At 35.0% G+C, this 27,218-nt stretch overlaps 1 protein-coding gene across 2 annotated transcripts in view; it reads right to left on the minus strand.

Annotated features, from left to right (window-relative positions):
• The window catches only part of Chs2 (Chitin synthase 2), a 180,179-nt gene that overhangs the window by 89,406 nt on the left and 63,555 nt on the right, over positions 1-27,218 (minus strand). For both annotated transcript variants that reach the window (XM_075304778.1, XM_075304777.1), the window contains exon 7: positions 11,517-12,131. In XM_075304778.1, coding sequence (XP_075160893.1) covers positions 11,517-12,131 — 615 coding nt within the window. The remainder of the gene's footprint in view (positions 1-11,516; positions 12,132-27,218) is intronic.

The raw sequence follows: 27,218 nt of genomic DNA on the forward strand, positions 1-27,218 counted from the left end.
TTCCAAAAAGTCGATGTCCTGGAATACATACAATAATTTACCTGGAAAATAGGAAAATTCAAGTGATTTTCATTCAACAGTTGAGATGAACAGACGTATTTTAATACCCTTCACCACTACTGTGATACGGTATGTAATAAGTTTGTGCTTTTTTACGTAATGCAGGAGCAGTCAGAGATCCAACGATTAGTATACCGACCGTCGAAGAATTCAATTCAGAGTCGATTTATCAATGTCCGTCTGTCTGTATTTTCATGTATATTTGTGCGCTCGTAGTTTATTTCCCACCATTCTCAAATTTGGCATAGGGTCCTACTTCGGATCAAAGACCACCGTTATTGATTTTGAAAAAAATCGGTTTAGATTTAACGTGCTTATCAACCGATCTGCTTCAAATTTCGTATATCGAAATGTTTTGTGAGTCCCGTAAAACTTTCTGTTGAAGATACCTTGTAATGAAATACTTTTTTTTTCATGAATATAATTTTATATTAGTATGCGTTGCATTTTTTCGTAGAAAAAATATGTATATTGGATACGATTTTATTTTTTCATTCACATCTTAAACTCGACAAAAAATTGAAAATTCTCGTAATTTGCAAAACCTTCTCAAAAGAAACATCCTTGGATGTGGAAAAATTCAAATGACACAAGATCAAATCACCGTTGAGGTGAAATTTTAATTTTTAATTTCATTGTTTGTTTACTTTTTTATACGGCCAAATAGCTTATTTTCTATGACAACACCTCGTAAAAAAGTTAGGATTGCAATAATTTATATATATTTTCATTAAGGGGTAGTTTGAAGACACCTTGTAATGAAATACTTTGTTTTCATGAATATCATTTTATATTAGGAGGCGTTGCATTTTTTCGTAGAAAAAATATGTATATTGAATACGTTATTATTTTTTCATTCTCTCTGTAAAAACTTTATTCAATAAAGACGTTTGAAATATTTTTTTTGTATATCGTGTGCGTTCTTTGGTTTCGATTCCTGGATATCCTCAACACTTTACATATATCAGTTAAATCAGTTCAGATCGAGATATAGCTCCCATATATATCTTTCGCCCGATATTTATGCACTTATGTATCCCCAAGGGCTAGAGTTTCATCTTGATTTGCTTCAAATTTTGCACAAGGAATACATTTAAGGTTGGGAACCACCGTGGTGCAATGGTTAGCATGCCCGGGTCGTGGGTTCAAACCCAGCTTCAACCAAACACTAAAAAGTTTTGGAGTATCTCCTCTCAGTAATGCTGGTGACATTTCTGAGTGTTTCAAAGCTTCTTCTAACTGGTTTCACCACAATGTGGAACGCCGTTCGGACTCGGCTATAAGAAGGAGGTCCCTTGTCATTGAGCTTAACATAGAGTCGGGCAGCACTCAATGGATTGAACAGTCTAGGAAATCCTGAAATATCGGGCTCCCACTATACCAAACCTAACCTACATTTGATAGTGCCGTCAAGTCTGCAAAAGTTGGTTGAAATCGGTGCAGTTTTAAATATGCACCGCCGCATTAGATATAGCTCCCATATATATTTTTCACACGATTTACATTCTTATGACAGCTGGGGCCAAAATTTTACAATCATTTTCAACGGGATCTTACTCTAATTGACTTCACATAGACAGAATAGATTTTACATTGTATTTAAATGAGTCGAATTCAATTCCAATTTTATACACAGTTTCAGTGAATTTCCGATATTTTATTCATACCGTACTCAGTGTATTGGAATTCAGTAGGGGTGGTTTTGTGTACGATATAGTTGGTCCAGCCCGTCTTCTTACTTTACCCACTTGTTTATTCGACTATTTCACCCCATGTATTTATTTAATATTATAATCAGTTGCGAACGTTCACTCAGCAAACTACACTCTCGTTTACTGTATTGAATCTGGCAATTTTTCATATTCATCCGTGTGAAACCTTTAAGACTACATAGTTTTTTGCATAGTGCTCCATAAATCGAAAAAGCACCATTGTGTAAACGAATGTGTTACTGTTAAAAAAATTTAATACAGTATTACTATAAAAAAATGTTAATCTGATAATGCACTACTGCAAGAGCTCTAAAATATTCTTCCACAAACCACATTACCATTAAATAGAAATCCTAACATAAATCTCCGGATTAAATTTAAAACAGAACGGATCATTTCGGGGACAGTGTCACTGTATGACAATGGCACAAGGATAAAGACATGCGGACACAGCCAATTAAATCAACGCCGTGACAAAGATGTGTGGTTAGAAACACTGAAAAAACAGTGAACCCACCAGGAAGAAATCTTTCGGTTAATTTTAGAAAATTTTAAACATTTTTAGAAAATTTTAACTAAACAGGAACGGAACGGACGTGTTTTTAATAGCGGATAAACTCATCCTAAAGAAGTTAGGATCAGTCGACCCAAGCACGCTGTCGGCTAAACAAAGCGATTCCTTAAAATGGGCTCAAGGAATTCTTGAGGCTGGAAAAAGGGAACGATCACCGGATGAGCTGCCATCCTCCAAAAGGGATCAAAGATCGTTTGCCTCAGTTGGTAAAGACAGCCTTGTGATGGCTATCATTAATAAAGGAGCATTGAACGGTATGGTTCCAAAGCAAAAATGGGGGAAATTGAGAATGCTCTGTCTGTCGTCTACTCACAGGTGCTGGAAAAGTTTCCCGGTCCAGATCCTCGACACCAAAAGGCTGGTTGGTATCAAGGACGATTTAAGCTAGTCGCATTTGAGGACCAGAGGTCTATAGAATGTTTTAAAGCTGCTCTGATACTAATTGGTGAAGTTTGGGAAGGAGCTGCTCTAGAGTTAGTCGAGAAGAAAGACATACCGGCTAGACCTAGAGCACATGCGTGGATACCTGCAAACCCTTCTGACCCTGAATCTATTTTAAATAGACTGAAACGATGCAATCCAGATCTTCCAACAGCTGATTGGAATGTTGGCCGTTTGGATGGACCAAGACGGCATGCAGTGTTTATATTGAACACTCAGTCTTTGCCACATCTAGCAAAGTCCCAGGGCCCTGTATGTTGTGGCTTTCATTATATCCAAATGAAGGTATATAAAAATGATCAGCTAAAGGATTCAGAAATGGACAAGCCTCTGTCTGAATCAGAAGTAAGCGGATCCCCTTGCGAAGTCGAGGGAGATACCAAAGTTGAAGACATGGATAGACACCGTATGCGAGAGGAGGTTTCTATTGCCTCAGAACTCACCAAAGTTGAACCTATGGTTATTGCGAGAGTCACCGAGATCTCTGAAGAGGACATTCTTGATGACTCGATTGAAGCGGCTGATGTGACGGTTGTTGAAAATCTCGATGGTCCTACGGATCCTCCAGATAAATCTTCATCATTGTAAGGCTGCATGTGCTGCTTTAAAAGTTCTCCTGATGAAAGGGGACACAACAAAACAAAATATGTGAATTAAGTACTCCGGGGTTCAAACTAAATATTGCAGTATACTGGTGATGTAAATCGAGCCTGTATAATTGCTAAAAACGAGCTCAACTTGTTTCTGCTTCCTTCAATGTGCAATACAGACACTGTCGTTGCCAGTTTAGAAATAGCCAAATGCAAATATTGGGTATCTTCGGTCTACATGGGACATGATAGGGAGATGCCTCCATGTGCCGTTAAGACCTTAGTGGAGGAGTCACTGAAAACAAAGACGAAACTCATTATGGGATGCGATGCGAATGCACATCATAGTATATGGTGAAGTAGTGATACTAATGCAAGGGGAGAGTCGCTAATAGAGGTTATTTTGCGTACTAATCTGGTAGTTTGCAACAAGGGAGATGCCCCAACCTTTGTCACTAAAAACAGGCAAGAAGTTTTTGGACTGAATGAAATGATAACTGAGTGGCAGGTTTTAAATGAACACAGCTTCTCAGATCATCGCTACATCAGTTTCAAATTTGATGTTCATGCCACCAAGACCATATTTCCACCAAATGTTAGGAAAGCTGACTGGAATAGGTATAGGCAATCGTTCAATATGATGATACCGGAAATAACAGAGACAAATATGAGAAATGTGCAAGATATCGAACACGCAGTGGAGCGGATTACTAAGGCCTTCAACATCTCACTGAAAGCTGCATGACCTAGAGGGAAGCCAAGGGGGAAAAATCGACCACCATGGTGGTCTACGGAATTAAGTAATATGAGGAAATCCTGCAGGAAGCTCTTTAACAAGGCAAAGTCCACCAGAGCCCCTGAGGACTGGGACGCTTACAAGAGGAATCTAAGAGGATACAAGCGAGAACTGAGAAAGGCTCAGCATAATTTTTAGAATGATTACTGCAGCAGTATTGAGAATACGTCCGAGGCTTCCAGACTACGGAAGGTTCTAGCATCCACCAACTCTGCTCCAGGTTTCATTAAAACATCGGAGGGCAATTGGATAACGTCCAGTGAGGAGACGCTGGAGGTACTATTGGACACACATTTTCCTGGAAATCAGACGGTTGAACCAAGTACTGGCGGTGCCACAGTTGCTCAGCGGTCGTTTCCTGTCGAGGAAATTGTATCGGAAACTAGAATAAGATGGGCGCTAAATAGCTTTGGACCATTCAAATCCCCCGGACCTGATGGAATTACTCCGGCGGAGTTACAAGCAGTAACTGACAAAATTATCCCCTGGTTGTCGGCGATATATAAAGGATGTATCAACTTATCATATATCCCAGGAAAGTGGAGGGAAACAAAAGTCGTTTTCATACCTAAAGCGGGAAAAGCGAAGGATTTCCGACCAATCAGCTTATCCTCATTCCTACTTAAGACTCTGGAGAGGATGATAGATATTTATCTTAGAACTAGCATCGATTCAAGTTTGTTCTCTAAACGACAGCATGCATTCTCGAAGGGCAGGTCTACTGAGACCGCACTACATGAACTAGCCAGCTTTATTGAAAGCTCACTATCTGTCAAAGAATACACAATCGTGGCGTTTCTAGACATCGAAGGGACGTTCAATAATGTCCATCCGAGCTCGATATTAAATGGACTGACAACTCTGAATGTTGATCCATGTATACTCAGGCTGTTAGACGAACTGCTAATGAAGAGACATATTTCAGCCACACTAGGACAAGCAAACATACAAAGGTATGTGAACAGAGGCACTCCCCAAGGAGGAGTTCTATCACCTCTTCTTTGGAATGTTGCTATAAATAACCTTCTGGTTACTCTAGAAAAAGAAAGGACAAAAGTGGTGGCATACGCGGATGATGTGGCTCTGGCAGTCAGGGGAAAATTCCCATCCACAATCAGAGATATTATTCAGAGGGCCCTCCGGATGACTGAGAAATGGGCGAAAGACATGGTCTTGGGGTAAATCCTGCAAAGGCAGAATTAGTCATGTACTGCAAAGATCGCAAAACTGCCACGGTTACACCTATTTCCTTGGGGGTATTGAAATTCCCTTTGGTGAGTGTGCAAAATACCTTGGCGTTATTTTGGACAGGAAGCTGAACTTTAAGCTTAATATTGAAGAAAGGACGAGAAAAGCAACGGTAGCTTTATACTCGTGCAAAAAGGCAATATGGAAATTATTGGCGCGAAGTATAATGACTATTGTATGAGCTGTCGTGATGCGGAGGAAAAAGAATCAATTAAACACCTCTTGTGTGAGTGTCCTGCATTTTGTGTAAAGCGCAAGCAACTTTTAGGAGTATATAGCTTCAGATTACTGGCGGATCTGGAAAACGTTAACTTAAGCAGTCTGCTAATGTTTTTGGAACAATCTGGTTGGTTCACCGAAGAAAAATAATCGAGAAGGTTTAGCGGTTAAAACTAGAAGTGCCCATATGTAATAGGTACTTTTAGATAATGTGGTATCACAATGGACTGAATAGTCTAAGTGAGCATGAATCTTAATCGGGCTGCCACTTTAACCTAACCTAACCTAACTAAACAGTAGTACAAACGATGGCATCACGCCGATGTCATAAAAATAAGTAAATATTTTTCGACAAATTCAAGAAAATTTATTAGACATAATTAAGTTTTTTTCACTTATTAAAGAAAAATTTGTAGTTTCAAAGAAAAACTTGGAGTGAAAAATTGCAAGAATGTCTGTAGTGACATACAAAGTTCATGATGGACGCATTTTTGGTAAAATTTACAAATTTAAAGAAATTCTGAACTATTTTGTTGAAGACACGAATGTAGTTAATCTTTATGCTTCATTTGAGTATATTTTTTTCCTCGATTTTAGTTAATTTAACTAACGTACACAAAAAATTATTATAGTAAAGGAAACTTTCTCCAAATATAATAATTCCATGAACTAAAATAAAGTTAAATTGTCTTTCGTGGAATAGAGAGTTCACTTTTTTTGAGTGAACCTGAACAAAGAGAAAAAGGTAACCTGGGAAAAAAGAACTTCTTCCCGCGGAGCCAGTGTGATGCAATCGTCTACAAAGGGTTCTGGGTTCTATCCTGGTCTCGATAAATTATCCCCTTTTGGTGATATTTTTGAGTGTTTCAATACTTCTCTAAGTGGTTTCTCCGTTCAGTATTGGCTATAAAAAGGTGGCCCTTTGTCACTGAGTTAAACAATCGGGTAGCACTCATTAATGAGAGACACGTTCACCACTTGTAGTATCACTCACAATGGACTGAACAGGGATGATAAATGATGTTGACGAAAAGTACTAAAAATGTATTAAAATTACATAATATCAAATTTAAAGACTATTGTAAAAGTATACGTATATTTAAATCTAGACCGATTTGGATTTTTTTTTAGATTTTCTAAAAAAAATCTTACATTCAAAAAAGTTAACTCTCTATTTCACTAAAGCCAATTTAACTTTATTTTAGTTCATGGAATTTTTATGTTTGGAGAAAGTTTCCTTTACTCTAATAATTTTTTGGGTACGTTAGATAAATTAACTAAAAAACGGGTAAAAATTATACATAAATTAAGCATAAAAATTTACTAAATTCGTATTTCTCACAACATAGTTCATTATTTCTTTAAATTTGTAAATTTTACTAGAAATGCCTTCATCATGAACTTCATATGTCACTAAAGACATTCTTGCAATTTTGAACTCCAATTTTTTCCTTCAAACTAAAAAAATTCTTTAACAAATGAAGAAACTTAATTATATCTAATAAATTTTCTTGAATTTGTCGAAAAATATTTACTTATTTTTGTGATATCGGCGTGATGCCAGTGTTTGTAATACTTTTTAGTTAAAATTTTCTAAAAGTATTAAAAATTTTCTAAAATTAATCGAAAATCCTGGTGAGTTCACTATTTTTTCAGTGTATTATGCAAAATATTATTTCTATAGAAAATTTTGTCAAAATTTTATTTCTATAAGAATTTTTGTCAAAATTTTATTTCTATAGAAAATTTAGTCCAATTTTTATTCTATAGGAAATTTTGTCAAAATTTTATTTTTATAGGAAATTTTGTCAAAATTTTATTTTTATAGAAAATTTTGTCAACATTTTATTTCCGTAGAAAATTTTATCAAATTTTTATTTCTATAGAAAATTTTGTCAAAATTTTATTTCCATAGATTTTGTCAAAATTTTATTTCTAGAGGAAATTTTTATCAAATTTTTATTTCTATAGAATATTTTGTTTACATTTTATTTCTATAAAAAATTTTGTCAAAAGTTTATTTCAATAAAAAATTTACAAAGAAGTACCTCTTTACAAAATCTACCAAAATCAAGAATTCTACCCATCTACAAAACAGTAAAAAATTTACCACTTTTTGTAGAATTCTACCAACTACCAAAAATGTTGAGATCCTGTAATAAAAACTAAAATATGCTCATTTTGGAAAATGTTTATTTCTTCAATGTCCGTTATTAATTTTTATACCCTTCACCATTACTGTGGTACAGGGTATAATAAGTTTGTGCATTTGTATGTAACGCCAAGAAGGAGTAATCATAGACCAACCTTTTAGTATACGGATCGGCTTAGAATTAAATTCTGAGTCGATTTAGCGATGTCCGTCTGTCTGTTGATGTATTTTTGTGTGCAAAGTACAGCTCGCAGTTTTAGTCCGATTGTCCTAAACTTTGGTATAGGATCGGTTAATCGGTTACAGACGGTTTACACCAGAGATACTTTTTCATTGCCATTCCAGTTACGAAAGGGGTTCCACAGGGTTCTATAATTGGACCTCTATTATTTTGCATGTACGCAAATGACCTCCCTCTAGAAATAGTCCATAGTCAGATACTTATGTATGCAGACGACATACAAATCTTTTTAAGTAGTCCGGTAGGTGATACTAGTGAGTGTTTGAGGAAACTTAACCACGACCTTGATCGTGTGTTTCGATGGGCAACAGCAAATGGTCTGCTACTAAATCCACAAAAGTCTAAATGTTTGATTATACACAAGAATAGAAGGTTCTCTTTGTCCAATGCTGACATTATGTTGAATGGTCAAAAAGTCGATGTAGTCACTAGTGCTAAGAATCTTGGAGTAGTATTCAATAGCACATTGAGTTGGTCAAGTCATGTAAACACAGCCGTTGGACAAACATATGCAAAACTACGTGCTTTATGGGTTACTCATTCCTACACACCAATCAATATTCGACTTCTCCTGGCGAAAAGTCTTTTGTTACCGGGTTTAATTTACGGATCTGAACTCTTCGCGAATTGTGACTCCGTGAGCAAAAATAGACTTAACGTGGCATTCAATAGTATAGTTCGTTATGTGTATGGGTTACGCAGGACCGATCATGTTTCGCATGTTACAAACTCCCTCTTTGGCTTTAGTTTTAATACCCTGCTTAATGTAAAGTCGTTAGTATTTCTACATAAATTGATTTACAAACGGAAACCCAGCTATCTCTATGATAAAATTCGGTTTACCAGATCTGACAAGTCTTGTATCCGAATGGCAGTTCTTTATTGGCACAATACGTCTCTGGAACACTCTACCACCCGATATACAATGCATCAGCAACGCATCATCTTTTAAGAAGAGTATTCAAAATTTATTTCAAAATTAGAATATTTATCATTAAAAATTTGCTTGTAGATATAATATAGTATCACAATTTCAATTTCAATCATCAATAATACAATGCAATTGAATATTAAAAGTAATTTCTATATATATGTATATTTTTTCTATTATTATTAATACAATTTTTATTTATTTTAATTTTAATTTATTTTCTTTTTATCTTTAAATTTCATTATTGTACTTATTATTAATCGGAGATGTTTTAACATTTATAATCCTGCACTGTAATTATAAGATTTTAATCTTGTTGTGTAGGTACTCAATAAAATGAAATGAAATGAAATGTTTCGGCTCAAAGATGATCCCTATTGATTTTGGAAAAAATCGGTTCAGATTTAGATATAGCTGCCATATATATTTTTCACCGATCTGGTCATAATTGGCGTGTATATCAACCGATCTTCCTCAAATTCCGTACATCCGAATATTTTATGAGTCTCGAAAAATATCAGCCAAATCGGTTCAGATTTAGATATTGCTCCCATATATAGCTTTCGCCCGATTTACACTCATTTGCCCACAGAGGCCAATTTTTTTAGTTGAAATTTTGCATAGGGAGTAGAATTAGCATTGTAACTATGCGTGCCAAATTTGGTTGAAATCGGTTCAGATTTGGATATATCTCCCATATATAGCTTTCGCCCGATTTAAAATTGCTTCAGATTTAAATGTTTCCCATATTTTTTTACTAAAACCTAATGCATTGGCCAACTTAAATTTTGAGTCCATAGATTTAGTAAAAGTCTATCAAATTCTGTCCAAATCGAGTGATATTTAAATGTATGTATTTGGGACAAACCTTTATACATATATAGCAACCAACACATTTGACGGATGTGATATGGTATCGAAAATTTAGATCTACAAAGTGGTGTAGGGTATAATATAGTCGGCCCCGCCCGACTTTAGACTTTCCTTACTTGTTGTTTACTAAAATTGTGTTCCACCCTAGTGCATTAGCCTACTTAAATTTTGAGTCTATAGATTTTGTAAAAGTCTATCAAATTCTGTCCAAATCGAGTGATATTTAAATGTATGTACTTGGGACAAGCCTTTATATAGCACCCAACACATTTGACGGATGTGATATGGTATCGAAAATTTAGATCTACAAAGTGGTGCAGGGTATAATATAGTGGGCCCCGCCCGACTTTAGACTTTCCTTACTTGTTAGAGTTGAGTTGATATCTGAGAAACGTTCACATTTAGCGCAGAATAACTGTATATAGAGTAATTGTGATGAAAAAGTATCAAATAGCTCGCGGTCGTGCCACCGTACTCTTGGCAGTCGAAATGTATCAAAAAAAGCACAAAAGTGTCAACTTTATCAACCCTGGGACTGAATAGTTTAAAAATAACTGGCTTCTACTATACCTAACCTAACCTACACACAAAAAAAATAATACATTTATTTTATGAATAGTGTTCACAAAAATTTTCCAAACACGAAAACAATTCATACAATCAAAAATACAGGTTTTCATTGACTATGAATATGTACATAATATGAATGGAATTTTTAATATTACAAATGAAGTGTACATATTTTTGTCATTGAAAAGTATGTACCTTTACATAATATATACAAAAAACGTCATGCATTATATGTAACTTTTGTTTTAAATTTTCCCCTGATTCTTAATGCCTGCATAATTGGTCAAAATGTATGAACCTATTTATTAAACCCCGCATTAAAGTCCAGCCAGCAAAGAACATAATTTTATAATATTTTATGTTATTGATAAACATGAGCACCAACGCTTCCAGTTAATATTGTTGTTTCGTAAATTTTTTTTACAGCAATAAAAAATCTTCAAATCGCGACGGTGACTCAAACTGTATTGAAAAACTCAAACACATCAATCTCACATGTTGCCTTCAAAATGTTATGTTTCGTTTTTTTGTCTCGTATTATATGCTTGTATTGTATACATATGAGAGTAACTCTATGTTGTGGCTCTCTCACGCTAAGACAAACCAGTATTTTTTTATATATTAAGTAAAATTTCATTAATTTTATGAAACCGTCTGCATATATTATTAAAAGATTCATAATTTTATAACAAGTATTTATGAAAACAATATATTATATAAGTGTACACATTTTTTATGAAAAATTCCATAAATTTATAAAAATGTACACATTTATGTACAAATTCATATTTTATTTTTTTGTGTGTAACTACTTGGTGCGAAAAGTTTACTAAATTGTATTCCATTTGTTATGGATTTTCATCACGACAAACTAAAGAAAATTCATAGAACTTATTACCAGATTAATCACGCCGTAGTTCATTGTTGCTATTTGGAAAAAAATTACGAAATTTTTATTCTGCTTTAGTTTGCATGGATTTTTTCTATATGTTTTGAGAAATGGGAAATTTTCTTAAAAAATAATACTTTTGTTGAAATAGAGATGAGATAATCTTAGCATGAGTTTAACGAAGGATGTTTTTTCTCTGTGTATATGCATATGGACTCACCTTAATTGATAAGTACTCTTCGTTCCAGTCCACAATGCGTCTATTCATTGTGATGCACTGCTCGACCAAAAAACCACAATACCACGGACAAATGAACAGCTTCTCAGTGGGGAGGTTTTTATCATTTTTCGGACGCCATACATGATGTGTTACCCATAGTTGAGACATCCACCACAGAAACCAAATCCAGAGGTGCTCCCCAACAATTTTGTTCATCACGTCTACGATGGTACCACTATTACCACCACCATCATCATTGCCATCTGAATAGCTTGTACTTTCAGTGGCACCAGTCGGCACTCCTGCCTTGAATGCCAAATAATTTGGCAGGTATTCGTTAAGTGAGCATACATCTGAATCCCGCAGCAATGTCAGAGCAAAAATTGCGGCCACAGCCAGCGGTGTAGCCAAGCTCAATGGCAGGGCATAACTGAATTCCTGGATTTTTATTTTACATGCAAATTTGGCGAAAATGTAGCACAGGTACGACGACACCACCTGCAGAAGCACCATATAGAGTAGGAAATGTGGATCCGTTTTAATGGGGACTGCTTCATTGGCTTTCGATGGGGTGGCTGTCGACGATGAATTCATTAATAGGTCCACCATATCAACCTATAAAGGAAGCAAAACATGTTATTTTAATTAAAATAAACGAATCAATCGTAGTATTTATGTCGATGTCAATTAAAGAAGTAGGCAACTAAAGTGAATAATTTACACTTAATATCAAAGAGTGACGTTTTACAACATGCGTCAGTAAAATGGATTAACTCAATATCCATTCGTTTAATCTTTACAATAAAAACATATATATTTAATTTTAATTGAGGACCTCTATTTGCTCCCATCACACATAAAAGTGTTACAGAATTCATTTTTATGTCAACTTAATTAAAAGGTCGATTGGCATTTTGTAAATGTCATTTTCGAACCATTGAAGATCTCATAAAGAGTCTATGTTAGTGAAGATGGTCATTTCATAAGAACGAATAAATTTAATATTTATGTTAATTGACCCAAGGAAAAAACCAATGACAAAGAAGAAGGTTGGCCGGCACCTTTATGTATAGCAGACCCTATTAATTAAGTAAACCTAAGCATTTCCATCTCGAAAATGACTTTAAGAGAAATGGTGCGATTAGGCTTGCTATATTTTCAATTGGCAAAGCCAGTACGTTCATAACAAAACCAGTACAGTACAAAAGTATCATCTTTACGAAGAAAAAGAGAAACTAGACAATTTTTCAACGGCTTGTTTTCCGCCTGCACAGAATTACTGTAAAACATGATTTTTTTTTAATGTGCACTATTTTCATCGATATATTTTGGACCTCTTAACTTATCACAGATCCAATTGACACTCTTGTTCGTCATCTCAATACCTTGCATTTAAGTACCAACCACGTAATCGTTCATTTCTGTCTGGAGATATAATTTGTCAAGTAAAACAAGTAAGTAAAGTCTAAAGTAGGGCGGGGCCGACTATATTATACCCTTCACCATTATGTAGACCAAAATTTGTGTTACCATCTCAACTCCTTCAAATTTTTTGGGAGTTATTATCAAGGTTTATATTCCCATATACAAATATTTATATCTGAAACGATTTGGAGACAATTTTTTGTACTTCTACAAAATCGCTAGAATTAAAAATTAAATCTGCTAACACCCTGGGATGAAACCAATGATAGTAAAAAATATGGGAAATATAAAGCTAGAGCAATTTTGATGCAATTGTACAAAAGAGCATTTATGATTCATCGGGCGATACATATGTTATGTATTCGAGATATAGGACAATTTGAGTAATATTTACAATTTTTGCTACTCAGCAGTGGCGATTTTACAAGGATATTGGTTAAATCTCGCCAATATATGTGGTCAATTATGGGTTGTGATATATTATTTGGCCAATTCGGGCAATATTTCCACAAGTCGGAGCTTTATTTAAAATTCGACCATTCTGTGGAAAGTTTGGCATTACAGTGTGTAGAATATGACTACGATATGGGGAGATCATCACAGAATTTTGTGTAAAATGTGGCATTTTGGCCATATTAGATCAAGATGACACACTTAAATAGCATATTAAATGTATTTTTTGTGGAAACTATCGAGTCAATTGGAGGAAACTCTACCATATTTTCCCTACTCTGGCGTACATATATATGGGAGCTATATCTAAGTATGAACCGATTTTGACTAACTTTGAACTGCATAGTTAGAATAATTATCCTGCTATCTCAACAAAAAACGTAAATGGGAGAATAATTTTGGCCTCCGTGGCCATATGCAAAATTTGAAGCAACTCAGGGCAAAACTCTGGCTTTTGAGGCCATATAAGTGCAAATCGGACGAAAAATATATATAAGAGCTACATCAAAATCTGAACCGATTTGAACTAAATTTGGCACGCTCAACGATACTATTAAACTTACTCCTTGTGCAAAATTTGAAGCAAATCAGGGCAAAACTCTGACTTTTGAGGCCGTATGAGTCTAAATCGGGCAAAATATATGTATAGGAGCTATATCTAAATCTGAACAGATTTTAACCAAATTTAGCAAACAGAATGATACTCTTAAACGTACTCTTTGTGCAAAATTTGAAGCAAATCAGGACAAATCTCTGGCAATTTTGGCCATACAAGTTCAAATCGGACGAAAGATATATATGGGAGCTATATCTAAATCTGAACCGATTTAGCTGATATTTTGCATTTTTACGAAAGCCCCAAAATATTTGGCTGCCCGAAATTTTGAGAAAATACGCTGATAAATACGTCAATTATGACCAGATCGGTGATAAATATATATGGCAGCTATATCTAAATCTGAACCGATTTTTTCAAAATCAAAATCAATAGCGATTGTCTTTGAGCCAATGTAAAACTATGTGCCAAATATGAGGACGATCGGACTTAAACTGCGAGCTGTACTTTGTTACTTTGGACGGACAGACAGACGGACATCACTAAATCGACTCAGAAATTAATTCTAAGACGATCGGTATACTAAACGATGGGTCTCAGACTTTTCCTTCTTGGCGTTCTATACAAATGCACAAACTTATTATACCCTGTACCAAGGCTGTGGAGTCGAGACTATTTTGCTCGACTCCGACTCCAGCAGTTTTCATCAGCTCCGACTCCGGGTAATATAACTAAATCTCATTCTAATACCACTAATTTGTAGTTCTATTGTGAGGGTACCGTAAATGGATCGATATAAAGTATCGTATTTATTTATGTGTGCAAAAAAATCTTAATTTCACATTAGATGCCAATTGAACTCTATATTTCAAATTTAGGGCAATGTTTAATAAATACAATAATGATATAAATACCCATCATAATATGAGAAGATACCAACAGTATATGTATTTGTGGACCAAAATTATTGATACTATCTCAAATCCTTTAAATTTGTTGTCGGGTGGGCCGATTATAATATACCCTGCACAACTTTGTATTTAGATCTACATTTTGATACAATCTCAAATCAGACTTCTACAAAATCTCGGGCAATATTTGGGAAATATTTATAATTGTTTAGACAATTTTCCAAAAATGCATTTATGATCCATTCATTGAAAAATTTGAAAATTTGAGTAATTTCTACAAGTTTTCGACTTAGCAGTGAGTATCAGTGAGCATACAATTTTGGGAATATTTTTGTCTAGTAAATAAAATTTTGCAAAATTTTATATAGAAATAAAATTTTGGCAAAATTTTCTATAGAAATCAAATTTTGACCAAATATATAGAAATAAAATTTTGAATAAAATTTTTATAGAAATAAAAGTTAGAAAAAATGATCAATAGAAATACAATTTAACAAAAAAGTGTGTAGCAAACAAAATTTTGAAAAATTTTCTATATAGAAATAAAAGTTTGCAAAATATTCTATAGAAACAAAATTTTGACTAAATTTTCTATAAAAATAAAAATTTGACTAAATTTTCTATAGAAATAAAAATTTGACTAAATTTTATATAGAAAACAAGTATATACGACCGTAAGTTCGGCCAGGCCGAAGCTTATGTACCCTCCACCATGGATTGCGTAGAAACTTCTACTGAAGACTGTCATCCACAATCGAATTACTTGGGTTGCGGTAACTTTTGCCGATGACAAGGTATCTTAAAACTTCCTAATACCGTAATATATACCACGTAGTCCATACACTGTTAGAAAAATATGTTTTTCATATGTTCCGATATAAACAAAATGTGTTCCGGGCACAATTTTAAAACACAATATATTTAAGTGCAAACATGTAATGTTCCTAAACTAACACTAAATATTTGGGACATCTATGTTAATATGTTAGAATATATTATGTTTGAGGCATGAATGTTTCATAAAAATCATATGTGTGAATGCAAACATATATAAATTTACAAATTTCGACTAAACATACATATGTTGTGATATTTTATTCAAAGCGACGGAGAGAGTATAGAGAAAGAAATAGAAATGAAAACCTGGAGAGTTGACGAAAGATATCAACATAACACAGCGAATGAATCAAAAGAGAACAATTTCTGTGAAACCGTTTGTATGATGTTTCGGAAAACTGTTTTATGATAAGGCCAAAAATTTGATATGCTTAAGTCTAAATATTATTTAATTTGAATAAAGAGAATAGACATTCGGAACCAAGAGAATAGACATTTGAAAAACAAACATCCTATGTTTTCGCCTTGAGAGCAGCATTTTATGTATGTGTGGACATGTGTTTTGTTTATCATTTTGCATTATGGGCACAATTTTTTCTTGGTTCGTTAAAAGAAATCAGGGGTCTTCATAAAAATAACGAAAGGTCACTATACTCTTTTTAGAAATGGGACAGTAATATAAAATAAGGAGGAAATAGTGAAAAATTAGACAGTAAAATGTATAAAAACAAAGTTTAGTTCCTCTTTATTAATAAGTAGTCCACCTTCAAATATAAAAGCGGGCATTAAGTTCGAGTTTTGCAGCTAAAACAATTTAAAAAGTTTATTTTCTTTAAAATGAATTATTAATAAAAAATAAAAGGCATTTTAGAGCGGTGGTGTTAAATGCTATTAAAAAACTGTTCACTGTTTATACTCGACTCCACGTTCTTCTTTTGTTAGAGTTTTTGAATTCCTTTCAAATTTTAAAGTTTTGTACCAAAAACAGTTTTTTGTTACAAAATTTTTATTTTTGCAATAAAAAAAATAATATTTTCTCCAAAAAGCAGTCAATTTCGTTTATATGAAGCACTGTTACTGACTATAAATCTTTAATAACCCACATTTCGAAGTTTCATTATAAAAATTTAATATAGTATAAATATAAATGTGTAAATTAAAAACAGGTGTTCGGTCGGAGCAGGTATTGAACCCACGACCCTTTGCATGCAAGGCAGACATGCTAACCACTGCTCCACGTGGCAAACAAATGTATGTTTCTGTTAAATAATGTTATGTTTGCATGGGCTCGTGGGCGCTGCAAACTATGCTATATAAATGTAACTTATAACGATAATTATCTACTGGTGACTATAACAGCTACGTAGTCCAGTGGATGAATTTTACTCGTCCAAGTGGCTCCGGAGTTCAAATCTGGGAGCCACGTGGACGAGTAAAATTCATCCGATCCGGTTGAAATTTGCAACGAGGTGTTAATATGTGGCCGCTAATAACCATGCCAAAATCACACAAAAATTGGTCCATATCGATTCATAATCATGCTTGCCACTCGAGCAAAAATAATCTAGCAAAATTTTATTTCTACAAAAAATGTTGTCGAAATTTTTTTCCTATAGAAAATTTTGTCAAATTTTATTTCTATAGAAAATTTTGGCAAAATTTTATTTCTGGGATCGGTTTATATAGGGGCTATATATAATTATGGACTGATATGGACCAATTTTTGAATGATTCTTAGAGACCATATACTAATACCACGTACCAAATTTCAGGCGTATCGGATGAAATTTGCTTCTCTTTGAGGCTCCGCAAGCCAAATCTGGGGACCGGTTTATATGCGGGCTATATATAATTATGGACCGATGTGGACCAATTTTTGCATGGTTGTTAGAAACCATATACTAACACCATGTACCAAATTTCAGGCGGATCGGCTGAAATTTGCTTCTCTTAGAGCAATCGCACGCCAAATTTGGGGGTCCGTTTATATGGGGGCTATACGTAAAAGTAGACCGATATGGACCAATTTTTGCATGGTTATTAGAGACCATATACTTACACCATGTACCAAATTTCAGCCGGATCGGATGAAACTTGCTTCTCTTAGAGCAATCGCAAGCCAAATTTGGGGGTCCGTTTATATGGGGGCTATACGTAAAAGTGGACCGATATGGACCAATTTTTGCACAGTTGTTAGATACCATATACTAACACCATGTACCAAATTTCAGCCTGATCGGATGAAATTTGTTTCTTTTAGAGCAATCGCAAGCCAAATTTGGGGTCCGTTTATATGGGGGCTATACGTAAAAGTGGACCGATATGGCCCAGTTGAAATACCATCCGACCTATATCAATAACAACTACTTGTGCCAAGTTTCAAGTCGATAGCTTGTTTCGTTCGGAAGTTAGCGTGATTTCAACAGATGGACGGACGGACGGACGGACATGCTCAGATCGACTCAGAATTTCACCACGTTCCAGAATATATATACTTTATGGGGTCTTAGAGCAATATTTCGATGTGTTACAAACGGAAAAAAGTATGTAAGTAGGTAAGTCTACAAATAATTACGAATTGATATGGACTTTTGCACGGTATGTAGGGAGCCAGAATTGAAATATGGGGGTCGCTTATATGGGGGCAATATAAAATTATTGATATGGACCAATTTTTGTGTGATTGGGGATCGATTTATCTGAGGGCTATATATAACTATAGACCGATATGGACCTACACGGATGAAAAAGACTGTTTTTCATATGTTTGGCTATAAACATTATATGTTTGGAACACAAATTTTTAAACACAATATTTTTGAGTGCAAGCATATAATGTTCATAAACTAGCATAACATGTTTGGGACATATATGTTAATATGTTAGAACATATTATGTTTGGGACATAAAATGTTTGTAAATATAATATGCTTGGATGCAAACATATATTAATTTAGAAATAGCCTATAAACATATATGTGTTTAGTAGCTGGGAGCGCTATTTAACAGGGAGCGATATTGAATTAAGTTGGTGGTTGTTGCTTGTTATTACAAAATTAACATTTTATTTTTCCTTGGGCAATTGATCAGCTACTTCTTTGATCCTTACAAACTGTGTGGTCCGCTGTTCGAATCCCCGTCCAGCAAAAGGTAAAATTAAGATAAAAAAAAATCATACAATTGAATAATTTCTTCTACAATGTTTGTATTACAGAAAAAGGTGCTAAGAACTAAAAAATCTCGTGGAAGTGAGAAAGATGTGGGGGAATATACAATTGGGCAGAAACAAAATTTTGAGCATTCAGGTCGAAAACCTATGTTGTTAGCACCTATATTACCTGTTTATTTTCATAATTCATTATGATTGTAAATATATAAATAAATAAATAAAATTTTGAGAGCAATATTGTTTGGGAGATTTTTTTTAAGCATATAATATTTTTGGGTGCAAAATGCTTCCAAACATATTATATGGTCACATAATAACATATTGTTTTTTGGAAGACAAAATTATTGAATTTGGATGCAAAAATACAAAATGTTTGGAACTTAGACTACCCAAACATATATTGTTTAGACCAATATGCTTTCAAACATATTATATATTGGAAGAGATCAAACATATAAATGTTTGGGCAATACCCAAAAATATATATGCTTGAAGCAAAATATGTTTGGGAGTATATGTTACAGAAGCGATTTTTTGTGAGCGTGTAGTTAGGCATGGTTGTTAACGGATGAAATTTGCTCCTCCAAGAGGCTCCAAAACCAAATATCGGGATCGGTTTATATGATTATGGACTGATATGGACCACTTTTGGCATGGTTGTTAAATATCATATACTACCACCACGTACAAAATTTCAACCAGATCGGATGAATTTTGCTTCTCCAAAAGGCTCCGGAGGTCAAATCTGGGGATCGGTTTATATGGGTGCTATATATAATTATGGACTGATATGGACCAATTCCTGCATGGTTGTTGGATACCATATACTAGGTTAGGTTAGGTTAGGTTAAAGTGGCAGCCCGATTAAGATTCAGGCTCACTTAGACTATTCAGTCCATTGTGATACCACATTAACTAAAAGTACCTATTACATATGGGCACTTCTAGTTTTAACCGCTGAACCTTCTTGATTATTTTTCTTTGTTGAACCAACCAGATTGTTCCAAAAACAGTAGCAGACTGCTTAAGTTAACGCTTTCCAGATCCGCCAGTAATCTGAAGCTATATGCTCCTAAAAGTTGCTTGCGCTTTACACAAAATGCAGGACACTCACACAAGAGGTGTTTAATTGATTCTTTTTCCTCCGCATCATGACAGCTCATACAATAGTCATTATACTTCGCGCCAATAGTTTTTGCAAAATCGCCTATCAGGCAGCGACCCGTTATAGCAGATATCAGGAGTGATATCTGACGTCTCGAGAACATTAGCATATCTAGTGTGCGGTTTAAGTTGAAATGGGGCCATATTTGCTTGGTGTCGTTACAACCCTTGCAATTCTCCCATCGAACATTTGCCATCATAACAGCCTTCTCACGTAGCATGAGCTTGCAGGTAGCTAGGGGCATACCAACAAATTCTAGTTCCCCTGGAATATGTAAGGTAGTCCCTAGCCTTGCCAACTCATCCGCTTCGCAGTTCCCCGGTATGTTCCTATGGCCAGGCACCCATATTAGGTGAATATTGTACTGCTCAGCCATCTCATTGAGAGATTTGCGGCAGTCGATGGCCGTTTTCGAGTTGAGGAACACAGAGTCCAAGGATTTTATTGCAGGTTGACTGTCTGAGTATATATTAATGCCCACATTTTTTGGAACATTACTTCTCAGCCAATTCGCCACCTCTCTTATTGCTAATATTTCAGCCTGAAAAACACTACAGTGATTAGGTAATCTTTTCGCTGTTCGAAGTTCCAGATCATTAGAATATACTCCGAACCCCACTTGTCCATCCAATTTGGAGCCATCAGTGTAGAAATCTATATATTCTTTATTCCCCGGGGTCTGTGTGCACCACGCCTCACTGTTGGGGATTAGAGTCTCAAACTTCTTGTCGAAAAGTGGACTCGCCAAAGTGTAATCCACTACGTTAGGCACATCTGGCATTATTTTGAGGACAGAACTGTGACCGTAACCTTTTTCCGACCACAGCGATAGTTCGCGCAACCGCACAGCCGTTGTTGCAGCTGACTGTTTGGCCAAAATGTCTAAAGGCAATAGATGCAGCACGACATTAAGGGAATTTGTTCCTGTCTTGCTGAATGCGCCTGAAATACACAAACACGCCATACGCTGAACTTTATCTAAACAAGTCGGTTTCTGAAGTGCCGGCCACCAGACTACAACACCATATAGCATTATAGGTCTAACCACTGCCGTGTATAGCCAATGCACAATTTTTGGTTTCAGTCCCCACTTTTTTCCTATTGCCTTTTTGCACGAGTACAAAGCTACAGTTGCCTTTCTCGCCCTTTCTTCAATATTAAGCTTAAAGTTCAGCTTCCTGTCCAAAATAACGCCAAGGTATTTTGCACATTCACCAAAGGGAATTTCAATACCCCCTAAGGAAATAGGCCTAACCGTGGGAGTTTTGCGATCGTTGCAGTACATGACTAATTCTGTCTTTGCAGGATTTACCCCAAGACCATTGTCTTTCGCCCATTTCTCAGTCATCCGGAGGGCCCTCTGAATAATATCTCTGATTGTGGATGGGAATTTTCCCCTGACTGCCAGAGCCACATCATCTGCGTATGCCACCACTTTTATCCTTTCTTTTTCTAGAGTAACCAGAAGGCTATTTATAGCAACATTCCAAAGAAGAGGTGATAGAACTCCTCCTTGGGGAGTGCCTTTGTTCACATACCTTTGTATGGTTGCTTGTCCTAATGTGGCTGAAATACGTCTCTTCATTAGCAGTTCGTCTAACAGCCTGAGTATACATGGATCAACATTCAGAGTTGTCAGTCCATTTAATATCGAGCTCGGATGGACATTATTGAACGCCCCTTCGATGTCTAGAAACGCCACGATTGTGTATTCTTTGACAGATAGTGAGCTTTCAATAAAGCTGACTAGCTCATGTAGTGCGGTCTCAGTAGACCTGCCCTTCGAGTATGCATGCTGTCCTTTCGAGAACAACGTTGAATCGATGCTAGTTCTAAGATAAATATCTATCATCCTCTCCAGAGTCTTAAGTAGGAATGAGGATAAGCTGATTGGTCGGAAATCCTTCGCCCTCGAGTGAGAGGCTTTTCCCGCTTTAGGTATGAAAACGACTTTTGTTTCCCTCCACTTTCCTGGGATGTATGATAAGTTTATACATCCTTTATATATCACTGACAACCAGGGGATAATTTTGTCAATTACAGCTTGTAATTCCGCCGGAGTAATTCCATCAGGTCCGGGGGATTTGAATGGTCCAAAGCTATTTAGCGCCCATCTTATTCTAGTTTCCGATACAATTTCCTCGACAGGAAACGACCGCTGAGCAACTGTGGCACCGCCAGTACATGGTTCAACCGTCTGATTTCCAGGAAAATGTGTGTCCAATAGTACCTCCAGCGTCTCCTCACTGGACGTTGTCCAATTTCCCTCCGATGTTTTAATGAAACCTGGAGCGGAGTTGGTGGATGCTAGAACTTTCCGTAGTCTGGAAGCCTCGGACGTATTCTCAATACTGCTGCAATAGTCATTCCAAGAGTTATGCTGAGCCTTTCTCAGTTCTCGCTTGTATCCTCTCAGATTCCTCTTGTAAGCGTCCCAGTCCTCAGGGGCTCTGGTGGACTTTGCCTTGTTAAAGAGCTTCCTGCAGGATTTCCTCATATTACTTAATTCCGTAGACCACCATGGTGGTCGATGTTTCCCCCTTGGCTTTCCTCTAGGGCATGCAGCTTTCAGTGAGATGTTGAAGGCCTTAGTAATCCGCTCCACTGCGTGTTCGATATCTTGCACATTTCTCATATTTGTCTCTGTTATTTCCGGTATCATCATATTGAACGATTCCCTATACCTATTCCAGTCAGCTTTCCTAACATTTGGCGAAAATATGGTCTTGGTGATATGAACATCAAATTTGAAACTGATGTAGCGATGATCTGAGAAGCTGTGTTCACTTAAAACCTGCCACTCAGATATCATTTCATTCAGTTCTTGCGAGGCCAAGGTGATGTCCAAAACCTCTTGCCTGTTTTTAGTGACAAAGGTTGGGGCATCTCCCTTGTTGCAAACTACCAGATTAGTACGCAAAATAAACTCTATTAGCGACTCTCCCCTTGCATTAGTATCACTACTTCCCCAAATACTATGATGCGCATTCGCATCGCATCCCATAATGAGTTTCGTCTTTGTTTTCAGTGACTCCTCAACTAAGGTCTTAACGGCACATGGAGGCATCTCCCTGTCATGTCCCATATAGACCGAAGATACCCAATATTTGCATTTGGCTATTTCTAAATTGGCAACGACAGTGTCTGCATTGCACATTGAAGGAAGCAGAAACAAGTTAAGCTCGTTTTTAGCAATTATACAGGCTCGAATTACATCATTACCAGTATACTGCAATAGTTTGAACCCCGGAGTACTTAATTCACATATTTTGTTTCTATAAACATATGGTTCTTGAATAAGAACTATGTCTATGTCCCCTTTCATCAGGAGAACTTTTAAGGCAGCACATGCAGCCTTACAATGATGAAGAATTATCTGGAGGATCCGTAGGACCATCGAGATTTTCAACAACCGTCACATCAGCCGCATCAATCGAGACATCAAGAATGTCCTCTTCAGAGATATCGGTGACTCTCGCAATAACCATAGGTTCGACTTTGGTGAGTTCTGAGGCAATAGAAGCCTCCTCACGCATACGGTATCTATCCATGTCTTCAACTTTGGTATCTCCCTCGACTTCGCAAGAGTATCCGCTTACTTCTGATTCAGACAGGGGCTTGTCCATTTCTGAATCCTTTAGCTGATCGTTTTTATACACCTACCATACCATACCATATACTAACATCACGTACCAAATTTCAACCGAATCGGATGAATTTTGCTCTTCAAGGGGCTCCGGAGGTCAAATCTGGGGATTGGTTTATATGGGGGCTATATATAATTATGGACCGATTTCGACCAATTTTTGCATGGGAGTTTGAGGCCACATATTAACACCACGTACCAAATTTCAACTGAATCATATGAATTTTGGTCTTCCAAGAGGCTTCGGAGGTCAAATCTGGTGATCGGTTTATATGGGGGCTATATATAATTATGGACCGATGTGGACCAATTTTTGCATGGTTATTAGAGACCATAGACTAACACCATGTACCAAATTTCAGCCGGATCGGATGAAATTTGCTTCTCTTAGAGGCCTCGCAAGCTAAATCGGGGATCGGTTTATATGGGGGCTATATATAATTATGGACCGATGTGGACCAATTTTTGCATGGTTGTTAGAGACCATATACTAACACCATGTACCAAATTTCAGCCGGATCGGATGAAATTTGCTTCTCTTAGAGGCCTCGCAAGCCAAATTTGGGGGTGCGTTTATATGGGGGCTATACGTAAAAGTGGACCGATATGTTCCATTTGCAATACCATCCGACCTAAATCAATAACAACTACTTGTGCCAAGTTTCAAGTCGATAGCTTGTTTCGTTAGGAAGTTATCGTGATTTCAACAGACGGACGGACGGACGGACATGCTCAGATCGACTCAGAATTTCACCACGACCCAGAATATATATACTTTATGGGGTCTTAGAGCAATATTTCGATGTGTTACAAACGGAATGACAAAGTTAATATACTATGGTGGAGGGTATAAAAATACAATTTTAGAAAAATTTTTGTGTAGTAAATAAAATTCTGCAAAATACAAAACAAAATTTTTACAAAATTTTCTATAGAAATAAAATTTTGACAAAATATTCTATAGAAACAAAATTTTGACTAAATTTTCTATAGAAATAAAATTTTGACTAAATTTTCTATAAAAAAATATTTCTATAGTAATAAAATTTTGAATAAATTTTTTATAGTAATAAAATTGTGACAAATTTGCTATAGAAATAAAATTTTGACAAAACTTTTTATAGAAATAACATTTTGACAAAATTTTCTATAAAAAACAACTTTGAAAAAATTTTCTGTCAATATTCCACATATGTATATGGTCTTAAAGTAAAATTAAAAAAAAAATAATAATTTCGATTGTTCGAAATATTTCAAATAAATTGATATGAGCATTAAAATCGATCGATTCAGCCCATCTGCTAGTCTAACATTCTAGGAAACATAAAAAGATAGCCGTAATTGGATGTTGATTTTCATTTACAATCATGCTGTACATTGATCGAATGAATAACGTAATGGCTCTGGGAAATAAGCCCCCATGAAATAAGGCCCCAAAACCGAAATTAAATAAAGCCCCAAATCTTTATATTGAAAACAAAAACAACGATATTTGGGGTATTGCTTCGCATTTTGGGGTGTTGTTTCATAATTATTATTACTTTATTTTTGGGGGTTTATTTCATTTTGTTAAAACTAATTATTTTACTAAACGCGTAGTATACACACAGAAAAACATTTCACGAAAATTTTTCCAATTAAATTCTTAATTGAGTTTTAAAAAAATATTAAATTAAATATTTAATTGGTACAACACAATTTCTAATTTAAACGAAAATATATTCAATATGAATTTTGAAATATTCCCGGAAAAAATAATTGGCAGTGGACTCCTCTACGTATTGGACGAAAAAAATGATCAATAGCAACAACTCTCCACAATGTTCGACTATTTGTGCGAAATAAAATAAAAATTTTACTCATGTGTAAAGATTGAAAAACAAATTTAAACTTCACGCTTATGCAGGCTCTACGAAATAACGCCTCAATGAAATAAAGCCCCAAAGAGAAAATGAAATAACACCCCAAATGTTTATACACACAAAAAAAGTGTCTCATAAATTTAAGAAGATTTTTACAAGAATTTTCCAGAATTCTAGTTCATTTTCGTATCTTCAACGAAAATTAACTACTCGAAAAGAAATTTCACAAATTTTAAGTAGCACGGCCTACAAAATACGATGTAAATTTCCTTAATTTTTTTTTTAACTGGTAATTAAAAATTCGTTTGTCATACTATAAAACTACTTGTGAAATGTAAAGTACTTTCTAAATAATATGTGTATGAGAAAATACTTTTTTACGAAAAACGAATTTGAAAACGGATAGCAATTTCTTACTGGCAATTCTTATAGGTAATAATAGTTGGTAAAATATTTCTCAATGTAATATTTTTAGTTCACATGTCATTAAATTTATAGACAGTTTTGTCAAAAATGGGTTGATAACATTTCATGAAGGTTTTGTTAATTTTAAGTTAAACTTTTCATCGTTCTTAAACTGATGTGCCTTTACGAATATTGTTCTTAGAGTAAATCAGCAGATATGATGAACTAATGCGTAGTACAGAGATCTTTTTTTCCAAAGTGGAATGTTATTAATGTAAAGATGATGTTACTTATATTTTGTTTGAGAGTGACAGAATGCATTGGGAGCAGGGCTGCCAATTTTGCCGATTTATCGGCATTTTGACGATTTTTTACTCAAAAAAATAGCAAATGCCGATTTTCCGATTTTAGCCCAAAAAATGACGATATTAGCTCAGTTCAAAAAATTGGACTAGAAGCAGTTCGTTTACACATTTAGAGCCACCAAACGACAGAATACATTTGACAATAGTCAGATAGAGAAATTGCAAGTTTTTGCTAGAGATTTCATACATGTAGCAGCTATACCTCACTTTACATCTACAGTATTAGTATCACGGTTGCCACTCGTGCCAAAAATAATCCACCAAAACTTTTATCAAAAATCTACCTTTTATTTCTATAGAAAATTTCGACAAACTTTTATATCTATAGAAAATTTTGTCAAAACTTTATTTCTATAGAAAATTTTGTTAAAATTTTATTTTTACAGAAAAAGTTGTAAAAATTTTATTTCTATAGAAAATTTCGTCAAAATTTTATTTCTATAGAAATTTTGTTCAAAATTTTATTTTAATAGAAAATTTTGTCAAAATTTTATTTCTATAGAAAATTTCGTCAAAATTTTATTTCTATAGAAAATTTTGTCAACATTTTATTTCTTTAGAAAATTTTGTCAAAATTTTATTTCTATAAAAATTTTGTTCAAAATTTTATAGAAAATTTTGTCAAAATTTTATTTCCATAGAAAATTTTGTCAAAATTGTATTTCTATAGAACATTTTGTCAAAATTGTATTTCTATAAAAAAATTTGTCAACATTTTATTTCTATAGAGAAATTTGTCAAAATTTTATTTTGTAGAAAACTTTCTCAAGCCTTTATATCTGTAGAAAATTTTTGCACATTTTTATTTCTATAGAATATTATTGCAAAAATGTATTTCTATGAACATATTTCGTTCAATTACAGAAAAATTATATTCCATTGTTACCCACTCATAGGTAAGTTGACTA

Source organism: Haematobia irritans, chromosome 4, assembly GCF_050003625.1.
Source record: "Haematobia irritans isolate KBUSLIRL chromosome 4, ASM5000362v1, whole genome shotgun sequence".
NCBI lineage: Eukaryota > Metazoa > Arthropoda > Insecta > Diptera > Muscidae > Haematobia > Haematobia irritans.